A 13,347-nucleotide genomic window follows, 5' to 3' on the forward strand; every position below is an offset into this window, starting at 1 on the left:
TATTTTTATTATGACTTAAATTGCACAAATAAGTATAGATTGTGTGCGAAAAATTATGTACCCATGTTGTTATTAGTATATTTATGTAAATTATGTATGTATCAAATATTGTGACTATCCACTTCACCATGGTAGAGATGTGTTTTATGTGTGACCATTGATCTTGGATTAAAGTTTAAGAACCAGATGATTATTTGTTCTCTTGTAGGTTGTCAGTACAAAGGTCAGCTGTACCAACCAAGTCAAAGATTTAACGACCAGTGTGATTATAAATGTACCTGTATGGATGGTAACTCTGGATTCTATAGATGTATAGACAGGTAAGTCAAAGATTTAACGACCAGTGTGATTATCAATGTACCTGTATGGATGGTAACTCTGGATTCTATAGATGTATAGACAGGTAAGTCAAAGATTTAACGACCAGTGTATTTATAAATGTACCTGTATGGATGGTAACTCTGGATTCTATAGATGTATAGACAGGTAAGTCAAAGATTTAACGACCAGTGTGATTATAAATGTACCTGTATGGATGGTAACTCTGGATTCTATAGATGTATAGACAGGTAAGTCAAAGATTTAACGACCAGTGTGATTATAAATGTACCTGTATGGATGGTAACTCTGGATTCTATAGATGTATAGACAGGTAAGTCAAAGATTTAACGACCAGTGTATTTATAAATGTACCTGTATGGATGGTAACTCTGGATTCTATAGATGTATAGACAGGTAAGTCAAAGATTTAACGACCAGTGTGATTATAAATGTACCTGTATGGATGGTAACTCTGGATTCTATAGATGTATAGACAGGTAAGTCAAAGATTTAACGACCAGTGTGATTATAAATGTACCTGTATGGATGGTAACTCTGGATTCTATAGATGTATAGACAGGTAAGTCAAAGATTTAACGACCAGTGTGATTATAAATGTACCTGTATGAATGGTAACTCTGGATTCTATAGATGTATTGTCAGGTAAGTCAAAGATTGAACGACCAGTGTGATTATAAATGTACCTGTATGGATGGTAACTCTGGATTCTATAGATGTATACACAGGTAAGTCAAAGATTTAATGACCAGTGTGATTATAAATGTACCTGTATGGATGGTAACTATGGATTCTATAGATGTATAGACAGGTAAGTCAAAGATTTAACGACCAGTGTGATTATCAATGTACCTGTATGGATGGTAACTCTGGATTCTATAGATGTATAGACAGGTAAGTCAAAGATTTAACGACCAGTGTATTTATAAATGTACCTGTATGGATGGTAACACTGGATTCTATAGATGTATAGACAGGTAAGTCAAAGATTTAACGACCAGTGTGATTATAAATGTACCTGTATGGATGGTAACTCCGGATTCTATAGATGTATAGACAGGTAAGTCAAAGATTTAACGACCAGTGTGATTATAAATGTACCTGTATGGATGGTAACACTGGATTCTATAGATGTATAGACAGGTAAGTCAAAGATTTAACGACCGGTGTGATTATAAATGTACCTGTATGGATGGTAACACTGGATTCTATAGATGTATAGACAGGTAAGTCAAAGATTTAACGACCAGTGTGATTATAAATGTACCTGTATGGATGGTAACTCTGGATTCTATAGATGTATAGACAGGTAAGTCAAAGATTTAACGACCAGTGTGATTATAAATGTATCTGTATGGATGGTAACTCCGGATTCTATAGATGTATAGACAGGTACATAACTTGATAGAGATATTGTTTGATGAATGGAGAATAGACATTAGTTGAATACACATTGATATCTTCATACATACATTTTTGCAAAAGACATTATTTCTCTAATTGTGAAGTTTGCTTGACAAATGAATTTATAACAATAACAACTGGACAATGACAGCAGCAAAGTATTTTTGTTTGAATGAAAATTTGATTTAAAAAAGGGGGGTATGCTATAATGCCCTCTTAAAACTAGAAATATTTTTTTTTATCAAATTATTTATAAATTCATGAGGTACATATTTAATTTTATATTAACAGGTGCACCAAATACACAAATATACCAAAAGAGTGTGTTTTAGTTTCTGATCCTAATGATAAGTGCTGTCAAGTACCATACTGTGACTTCAAAAATCCTACACCTTTCCCTAATGGTATACCTACACCAGGACCAAACATGGGACCAACTCCAGTGCCGCAATCAACTATCTCCCCACCAGGCACAATACCACCTCAGACAGGTACGTCAACTCATTCTTTTAATTGTAACTTAAGTTGTTTTATTTGTTCATGTCAGGCTTCTTATTCAGTATAAAAAAAGAAGATGTGGTATGATAGCCAATGAGACAACTATCCACAAAATACCAGAATGACACAGACATTAACAGCTATAGGTCACCATATGGCCTTCAACAATGAGCAAAGCCCATACCGCATTGTCAGCTATAAAAGGCCCCGATAAGACAATGTAAAACAATTCAAACGAGAAATCGAACGGCCTTATTTATGTAAAAAAAAATGAACGAAAAACAAATATGTAACACATAAACAAACGACAACCACTGAATTACAGGCTCCTGAGGTTTATTTGTCCTAAATTAGCATATCGGTTCAAGGAGAAATTGATTTTCACATATATGAGTCCAATTTCTTTGAAACCATAGAATGAATTCATTATGTTTAAAATTTCATTACAGGATTCTGTGCTTACAAAGGTGTATACTATACACAGGGCCAGACTTGGAAAGACGGCTGTAATCTTCAGTGTAGATGTGAAGATGTATCTAAAGGAATATACTCCTGTACACAAAGGTATTTAATTATGCACAATTTCAGTATGCAGGATGATGTTACCGACCTTCTTTACAAATATCTAGTGTGGAGGTTAAGGCATTCAAAACAAAGTTATACAATATATCTTGACATACCATATTCAAATTAGATAAATGTATTTCTCATCAAAGGTTCAAACCAAATGATCACTGATTAAAAATAAGAATGTCTTTTTAAATAATATTTCATTTCAAAAGCTGATTTTCTATATTCAGAAAGAAAATTTTCTTACAGTTAAAGGTGCAAAGTTCTAAATACAAAAATAAAACATCCAATATAGGTCAAAAGTTTATAGTTTATATCCATCCAGATATGGAGGCACTTGGATTAAAAAGCTGTATAGAAATTGAGTTTAATTTAAATTAGTAAAACATCGAAAAGATAGCAACCACTATGACTGATGACATCTCTTTTTGTGAAATCAGAGAACTAATGGTACGATGGTGTTTTTGGCAAACTTCTTCATCAAACTAGAAGTACAGTACATTGAAGCATGACTAACTAGTCAATTCTTCATCAAACTAGAAGTACAGTACATTGAAGCATAACTAACTAGTAAATTCTTCATCAAACAAGAAGTACAGTACATTGAAGCATAACTAACTAGTCAATTCTTCATCAAACTAGAAGTACAGTACATTGAAGCATAACTAACTAGTCAATTCTTCATCAAACTAGAAGTACAGTACATTGAAGCATAACTTACTAGTCAATTCTTCATCAAACTAGAAGTACAGTACATTGAAGCATAACTAACTAGTCAATTCTTCATCAAACTAGAAGTACAGTACATTGAAGCATAACTAACTAGTCAATTCTTCATCAAACTAGAAGTACAGTACATTGAAGCATAACTTACTAGTCAATTCTTCATCAAACTAGAAGTACAGTACATTGAAGCATAACTAACTAGTCAATTCTTCATCAAACTAGAAGTACAGTACATTGAAGCATAACTAACTAGTCAATTCTTTATCAAACTAGAAGTACAGTACATTGAAGCATAACTAACTAGTCAATTCTTTATCAAACAAGAAGTACAGTACATTGAAGCATAACTAACTAGTAAATTCTTCATCAAACAAGAAGTACAGTACATTGAAGCATAACTAACTAGTCAATTCTTCATCAAACTAGAAGTACAGTACATTGAAGCATAACTAACTAGTCAATTCTTCATCAAACAAGAAGTACAGTACATTGAAGCATAACTAACTAGTCAATTCTTCATCAAACTAGAAGTACAGTACATTGAAGCATAACTTACTAGTCAATTCGTCATCAAACAAGAAGTACAGTACATTGAAGCATAACTAACTAGTCAATTCTTCATCAAACAAGAAGTACAGTACATTGAAGCATAACTAACTAGTCAATTCTTCATCAAACTAGAAGTACAGTACATTGAAGCATAACTAACTAGTCAATTCTTCATCAAACTAGAAGTTCATAACATTGAAGCATAACTTACTAGTCAATTCTTCATCAAACTAGAAGTACAGTACATTGAAGCATAACTAACTAGTCAATTCTTCATCAAACTAGAAGTACAGTACATTGAAGCATAACTAACTAGTCAATTCTTCATCAAACTAGAAGTACAGTACATTGAAGCATAACTTACTAGTCAATTCTTCATCAAACTAGAAGTACAGTACATTGAAGCATAACTAACTAGTCAATTCTTCATCAAACTAGAAGTTCATAACATTGAAGCATAACTTACTAGTCAATTCTTCATCAAACTAGAAGTACAGTACATTGAAGCATAACTAACTAGTCAATTCTTCATCAAACTAGAAGTACAGTACATTGAAGCATAACTTACTAGTCAATTCTTCATCAAACTAGAAGTACAGTACATTGAAGCATAACTAACTAGTCAATTCTTCATCAAACTAGAAGTACAGTACATTGAAGCATAACTAACTAGTCAATTCTTCATCAAACTAGAAGTACAGTACATTGAAGCATAACTAACTAGTCAATTCTTCATCAAACTAGAAGTACAGTATATTGAAGCATAACTTACTAGTCAATTCTTCATCAAACTAGAAGTACAGTACATTGAAGCATAACTTACTAGTCAATTCTTCATCAAACTAGAAGTACAGTACATTGAAGCATAACTAACTAGTCAATTCTTCATCAAACTAGAAGTACAGTACATTGAAGCATAACTAACTAGTCAATTCTTCATCAAACTAGAAGTACAGTACATTGAAGCATAACTAACTAGTCAATTCTTCATCAAACTAGAAGTACAGTATATTGAAGCATAACTTACTAGTCAATTCTTCATCAAACTAGAAGTACAGTACATTGAAGCATAACTAACTAGTCAATTCTTCATCAAACTAGAAGTACAGTACATTGAAGCATAACTAACTAGTCAATTCTTCATCAAACTAGAAGTACAGTACATTGAAGCATAACTTACTAGTCAATTCTTCATCAAACTAGAAGTACAGTACATTGAAGCATAACTAACTAGTCAATTCTTTATCAAACTAGAAGTACAGTACATTGAAGCATAACTAACTAGTCAATTCTTCATCAAACTAGAAGTACAGTACATTGAAGCATAACTAACTAGTCAATTCTTCATCAAACTAGAAGTACAGTACATTGAAGCATAACTTACTAGTCAATTCTTCATCAAACTAGAAGTACAGTACATTGAAGCATAACTAACTAGTAAATTCTTCATCAAACTAGAAGTACAGTACATTGAAGCATAACTAACTAGTCAATTCTTCATCAAACTAGAAGTACAGTACATTGAAGCATAACTTACTAGTCAATTCTTCATCAAACTAGAAGTACAGTACATTGAAGCATAACTAACTAGTCAATTCTTTATCAAACTAGAAGTACAGTACATTGAAGCATAACTAACTAGTCAATTCTTCATCAAACTAGAAGTACAGTACATTGAAGCATAACTAACTAGTCAATTCTTCATCAAACTAGAAGTACAGTACATTGAAGCATAACTAACTAGTCAATTCTTCATCAAACTAGAAGTACAGTACATTGAAGCATAACTAACTAGTCAATTCTTCATCAAACAAGAAGTACAGTACATTGAAGCATAACTTACTAGTCAATTCTTCATCAAACTAGAAGTACAGTACATTGAAGCATAACTAACTAGTCAATTCTTCATCAAACTAGAAGTACAGTACATTGAAGCATAACTAACTAGTCAATTCTTCATCAAACTAGAAGTACAGTACATTGAAGCATAACTTACTAGTCAATTCTTCATCAAACAAGAAGTACAGTACATTGAAGCATAACTAACTAGTCAATTCTTCATCAAACTAGAAGTACAGTATATTGAAGCATAACTAACTAGTCAATTCTTCATCAAACTAGAAGTACAGTACATTGAAGCATAACTAACTAGTCAATTCTTCATCAAACTAGAAGTACAGTACATTGAAGCATAACTAACTAGTCAATTCTTCATCAAACTAGAAGTACAGTACATTGAAGCATAACTAACTAGTCAATTCTTCATCAAACTAGAAGTACAGTACATTGAAGCATAACTAACTAGTCAATTCTTCATCAAACAAGAAGTACAGTACATTGAAGCATAACTAACTAGTCAATTCTTCATCAAACTAGAAGTACAGTACATTGAAGCATAACTAACTAACTAAAGACTGTCAATAATAAACTCTTATCTATATATTTTCTATATAACTTAAAAACTGATTCATAGCTACTCTTAAAGAAATGGTATTTTGTGAAGAAAGTAAAAAAACTTAGATAAACATAGTATACACTCTAAAACCTATTACAATGTATTTTATCCCATATAGACAATTTTTAGATAAAATGTAGTATGTATACAAATACCGGCAACAGTAGTATACCGCTGTACAAAAATTCATAAATTGATAGAAAAAAAAACAAATCCAGGGTTACAAACTAAAATGGAGGGAAATGAATCAAATATAAGAGAACTACAACACAACAGAGACACAACACTGAAATGTAACACACACAGAAATGAACTATAATGCAACAATGGCCGTTTTCTGGACTTGGTACAGAGCATTTTATGAAAAAATGGTGAGTTGAACCTGGTTTTGTGGCTTGCAAACCTCCCGCTTTAATGGCAGTGTTAATTACAACATTAAAATGACAATATTACACGACAGGGTTACAATAAAAAAGCAGATAAATCGGAGAAAATATAGGACAGAGAAACAAACAAATAATAGCCATCAAAAGGTAACAGGTTAAAAAATATTTTTATACAAATTATTCACAAGATATTGTAAAGTTAAAAAGGATGGGAACACAAAAAGATCACCATATGATGTCTTCTAAACACTGAATAAAACAACAGCAGTATGGTATATTTTTTATCTGCCTATACATTTAATCTACTTATATGCAGTATTTATTCCCGAGGCGTCAGTGTTAATAAAAGTTCTTTTGTTTTAGATGTAACAGTTACACTAACCTTCCATCTTCCTGTACACTGAAGGCCGATCCCAATGATGGTTGTTGTTTGATACCAGATTGTAACAAGTACCCCACACCAGCACCAATGGTGTCCCCATCTCCTGGTCAGACCACCACTCGTATGCCTCTTGTTGTTCCTACTCCAGTTAAAGGATCACACACTGGTACAGCCTTACAACCAGGTCAACCTGGTACAATTACTGGTGGCCAGATTAGTAAGTATATCTAGATATGTTACTATCCAGAGTAACATTAAATAAGGAGAGAACCTATTGATCTTAAAATTGAGAATGGAAATGGGGAATGTGCCAAAGAGACAACAACTCGACAATAGAAAAAAAAACAGCAGAAGGTCACCAACAGGTCTTCAATGTAGCGAGAAATTCCCGCACCCGGAGGAGTCCTTCAACTGGCCCCTAAACAAATATATACTAGTTCAGTGATAATGAACGCCATACTTATTTCCAAATTGTACACAAGAAACTAAAATTAAAATAATACAAGACTAACAAAGGCCTGAGGCTTTTGACTTGGGACAGGCGCAAAAATGCGGCGTGGTTAAACATGTTTGTGAGATCTCAACCCTCCCCCTATACCTCTAGCCAATGTAGAAAAGTAAACGCATAACAATACACACATTAAAATTCAGTTCAAGAGAAGTCCAAGTCTGATGTCAGAAGATGTATCTTATATACTAGTTAATGCTAGAAGGCAATGTAATTATCTGAAACAGAAATAGTTTGTCATTCCAAACAAATTACAATTTTGTTCTTATGGTATAAGACAGTTTGGAAGATAAAGTTGTCTTTAGGACTAAAATGATCATCAATAATGTGTAGAATAACTTTAATATTACAATGTACAGGAAGTTTTATGATGGTACATTAAAAGGATTAGATTAACTAAAAGAATTCAAAAGTGATTCCAGGACCTCATTTCAGTTTCATAATAGTCAATCTTTCATTAAAGATTTAAAGTTGTAACTAATATTGTGTTAATTTCTGTTATAGATTACTGTGTATACAAACAGAGAGTATACCAACAAGGACAGAAATGGAATGATGGTTGTAACTTTATCTGTACCTGTGAGGATGCAAGCAGAGGTTTATATAAATGTGATGACAGATGTCCTAAATATTTCTATCTTCCACCTCAATGCCACTATGAACAAGATCCTAAAGACAACTGCTGTCAAGTTGCTAAATGTGACTTCAATCCAACGTTGACACCACCACCAACCACAACCACTTTACCAATCAAAACAACTCCTGGTGTTGCTACTCAGAAACCAAACAGTAGGTACATTTATAGCAATTTGATAAAAAGAAACATTGATTTCACTTATCAACAATACCTTGAGATTCGATTACTATAGGATTAACTCAATATTATGTTTATATATCACTTTGTTCTTTCCATAGTGTTGAGTGTATATAAGTGAATCAACGTCTGTGTGAATCCTTTCAGTAGAAAAAAAAACACACATCTCATTATAGTTTTTGGGATACGATTGCTTTTAAGCAATCTGTAGACTTATACCATTGACTCAGGGCCATGCCCCTACGTCAACCGTTTTATTTTAAACATCAACGGACATCTTAGATTCTTGAGATTGTCTTGCTTTAAATGGTATAAAAAAACAAAAGGATTGAATTTAAACAACTGTCCTATAATGTTCTTCTCATAATCTTCATGTTTCGATATTTCCCTTTACTTTTATGCGTGTTTTTAACAACACAGAAAATCAGAATTAAGCAATATTTATATTTAGTGTTTTTATGAATTTAGAAACACGTCAGAGGGAATTCTCCAGTTTTGATAACAGGGAAGAGTTCTCTGAATTCCGATTGATAAATCTATTTCTGTCATATATAAAAACTGAAGTGGAGTTTTCTTATATCTAACCATCATGAAACTGATATTTGATATTGTACTTCAATAAAGAAATGGAGGATGTATAATTAACTTTTAATATACATCCATGCTGCAAATCACAAGTCTAGGGTTTGTTTAGGTAATTATGCCCATGCATATTGTTTTTGATTAATTTAAAACTCACGAGATCCTTTCCATGTCTGTCTGCTATTGAGGGTTATTGTTGTTGCATAATTTTAAATCATATGCATCATTTAAATTAAAATAAATGTAGTCCACAACGTAAAGGTGTCACTTGAACACCCCTTCAGCCAAAATGAAGTCTTCCATGTTATCGCTTCGAGTTGTCTCCCTTCCATAAGTAACTTTTGTCAAACGACAATACGTCTAGAAAAATTAACTCCTTCTGTTGATAGACAGTGTATTATATTAAAACCGATCACAATTTAAACAGTGGAATGTGTACGGAAAGGAGTCATGCCCACTGACCCAAATAAATTAAATATTAAGAGTTAGGAATGGGGTTTCACCTAGAATTCACGTAGGAAAATAGGTTTTAAAGTGATTGTAGAGTGAAATACCTTCTCACACTCTCAGTAACTGCTGTGGAAAGTAGACTTTGGGAATTGATAGTACAAGAATAAAACACAAAAAGTACATTGTTCATACACTTGTATCACGGATTGTCTATTTTTAAAGTTGAATAACTATTCAGCTTATGTAAATTACATTTTACGAGCATTTTACACTAGTAGTTGAATTATTTTTGAAAATAATACTAATACATGTATCAATGAAAACAATGACAATCGTATCCCTCAGAGCAATCTGCTCTTTGGTTGTACGGCTTTGCTTATTAAACTGACAAATATGTGCCTTATTATTAATCATAACTATTACAGATGTATGTGTCTACATTGATGGCTCACAACACTCTAAAGGATCAAAATGGTACGATGCTTGTGATTATACATGTGAATGTAAAGACACTGTTACCAACTTCTATAACTGTACAGCAAGGTAAATTATTATGCTTCAATTATTTACTCTTTACGACACTGTATGTTCTAAGGATGCCCATCACACAGAATTGTCATTCCTTGTTACTCTTATTTAACCAAAATAAACGAATTGTTTCCTATTAGAAAAATACAAATGATTAAATTTTGATCTACTAAATTTGAAAGGTTTTTATGTTCTTAGTTTTAAATATATTTTATGAATGTATATATGTATAAGACATTGATCATCAGATTAGATAGGTGTGATAGAATCAGGAGTTCTGTAACTAGAAATTAAAGTTAGATAGGTGGGATAGAATCAGAAGTTCTGTAACTATAAATTAAAGTTAGATAGGTGTGATAGAATTAGAAGTTCTGTAACTATAAAAGTTTTATTAATCTTAAAAAAATAACTTTCTGACATCTCTGAGGAGACAATGTAATATTTGTATATATTATCAGATGTAAAGCTTACTCCAACTTGCCATCAATCTGTACATTAAAACCAGACCCAACAGATGCCTGTTGTGAGGTACCAGACTGTGGCACCTATACTCCAATCACTGGAAATACAATCACAGGAACACTTCCACCAAATAAGTTTAATCTGGTTCCTATAGGAACACATTCTGTATTCTCTGGATCCAGTCAGAATCCTAATGCTATACAGGGTACCAGAGGTAAGGGTTATGTTTATGTTTTTCAGAATAATTTTTTTTATAAATGGTAGACTGAGAAATAATTTACTAATGTGGTAATATAATCTTCATTCCCCACTTTATTTTCAAAATTAATAGTTATTGTAAGAATGATATGTTTTTGCACATGTACTAGTAATAATATTGCTGTCTTCCCTGAAGTTGTGATAAGAAGATGAATGGTTATTGAAAACAATTATGGACAAAAACACCATATTAAAATCAAATCTCATATATTTTTATTCATTACAAGTTTAGTATATCTATATCAAATGTATTGTTAGAAAAATTCTATAGGTAACTAATAAACAGCTGTGCCAGGAGTGCAAGATACACCTATTCTTTTCATATTAAAATCATTGGAAGAATAAGTAAAAATATAATAGAAGGCAAAGATTAGAAAAAGTGTCTCCTAAACACTATGCTTACATACATAAAAGTAAAGTTAGACTTCCATTTTTCAAAAATATATGTTCATGATATTTGCAATATGGTTAAATATAACTATTATAAATGAGAAACACATTTTCAAGTGTCAGAATTTACTGATTTTGGGAAGAATTTCAAATCAAATCTATACTCGTAATTATATTTTATAGATGCTTGCATATATAAGAACAAAGTTTACAAGCAGGGAGTCTCTTGGGATGATGGATGTGATTATGTGTGTACCTGTTTGAACGGACCAAAGGGACTGTACAGATGTATATCCAAGTATGATTATATATGTATGACTTGAAATAACTACCCAGTAAGGGTAAGGGTAGCATGGCTGGGATGAATTTTCTTCAGAAATATTTGTTTTCCCCCATTTGCAAGTTTTGCTTCTTTTTACTTTTGTACACGTGTTTTATAAACCTTCATGATGTTGGATAAACTTTTCATTATCATTAAAGATGAGCAACTTTTTTTCAGTCCCTTACCAGCTATAATATTCATTTTCAAAATCTTTTATTTCTGTGTCAAGAAATTTAATACTGAATCTTGTAGTCAAAACTTTATCTAATAGTTGTTTGTTTTAAAAAGCTAAATTTTTTGTATGGCAAACCAAAATGTGCACAGGATTAACAGTTATATGCCAAGTGAACTATAATTTGCACTATGATTATAATAACACTGACTCTGTATCACCTATACTATCATGGTTACAGAAAACTGTTAAATGGACACTGTATCCCTACTGACTGGTTTTATACTATTACTTTATGTAAGGTGTCCAGCTTATCCAGCATTGCCATCATACTGTAAAAAGAACATGGTACCAGGACAATGTTGTCCAGTTATTGGTTGTGATGTGCCTGGATTTGGTACCATAAACCCAGATCCCCAGCTTGTACCAACTCCAGCACCAACTAAAATAGGTGTGATACCAACACCTGCTCCAACAAGTCTGGTTCCAGTTATTCAAATCAATCCTAACCCCTCACAAAACACAACTGGTGGAATCCCAGGAGGCGGATACCCAATCAAACCAAATCAAATCACTGGAATCAGTAGTAAGTTAATGAATTATATATGTAAATTATTACATTACATTGAAAAGAAACCAGTAAAAGTCTGAAATTGGCATTAGTACTCAACTGTACTGTTTTATACAGGACCATTTGGAATTGGTCTTAAATATACTTGATATTTCTAAACAATCTGAACATGTACTAGAATACATTGAGTACTTTTGTTAACCAAGTCTAAAGATCACTAATCCAAAGTCAACCTAATTTTAATTTAACTTTCTTATATTTTTCAATTTAGAGTTTATATTTACAAAACTTGTTTTAAGTTTGACCAAAAGGTATTACCAATGTTATTTCAACTTAATTTTCATAAGAACAGTCTATTTGAAGATGTGTGTGATAAGGATGATTGTCGTCATAATTAGTATTGAATTCTAATCCCCCATCAGTGTCACCAGACGCATATACAAAAGATCAAGGTGTACGATATAGGACGAAGAACTGACACTTCATTAATGAGTTTATCCCAAAACTCTTGTTTATAGATGACTGGTCTTAAATAAGTGAACTTCTTTAACCCCGCCGAGTCAAGTGACATAAATCTAGTAATACAATAATAAGAAAGTGATTTGTCAGAAAAGGACCGTTAAAACTTTTTAATGTTTGCAAAATTCACATCATCAATTACTACTAAGCATTTGCATCCATTTATCAAAAAGGATTTGAGCCAAGCATTATCACTATGAAATCACACCATGAATTGTCATTAGATATTTGAATTTTAATCGATCAGTGAGGTCAAAGGAGACTTTAGGTTTTCACTCAGTCTGTCGAGTCTGTCTATCTGTCTGTCTGTTTGACAATTCAGTTAACCCCACTTATTTTCTTCATTTGATATTTGGTGTATAGTTTTATCATGACCAGTTACAGACATGTATGCATATTGTAACAGTCTGATGATTTTGTGTGGCCCTCTATGAGGGAGTACAGCTTCTCTTTTGAAATACA

The 13,347-nt window shown here is 32.2% G+C and overlaps 1 protein-coding gene across 1 annotated transcript in view; it reads left to right on the forward strand.

Annotated features, from left to right (window-relative positions):
- Positions 1-13,347, forward strand: part of LOC139522652 (uncharacterized) — a 117,518-nt gene that overhangs the window by 57,174 nt on the left and 46,997 nt on the right. Inside the window, exons 48-56 of the mRNA XM_071316119.1 lie at positions 209-320; positions 2,035-2,234; positions 2,691-2,805; positions 7,291-7,526; positions 8,322-8,606; positions 10,089-10,206; positions 10,650-10,867; positions 11,485-11,599; positions 12,098-12,381. Coding sequence (XP_071172220.1) covers positions 209-320; positions 2,035-2,234; positions 2,691-2,805; positions 7,291-7,526; positions 8,322-8,606; positions 10,089-10,206; positions 10,650-10,867; positions 11,485-11,599; positions 12,098-12,381 — 1,683 coding nt within the window. The remainder of the gene's footprint in view (positions 1-208; positions 321-2,034; positions 2,235-2,690; positions 2,806-7,290; positions 7,527-8,321; positions 8,607-10,088; positions 10,207-10,649; positions 10,868-11,484; positions 11,600-12,097; positions 12,382-13,347) is intronic.

Source organism: Mytilus edulis, chromosome 5, assembly GCF_963676685.1.
Source record: "Mytilus edulis chromosome 5, xbMytEdul2.2, whole genome shotgun sequence".
NCBI lineage: Eukaryota > Metazoa > Mollusca > Bivalvia > Mytilida > Mytilidae > Mytilus > Mytilus edulis.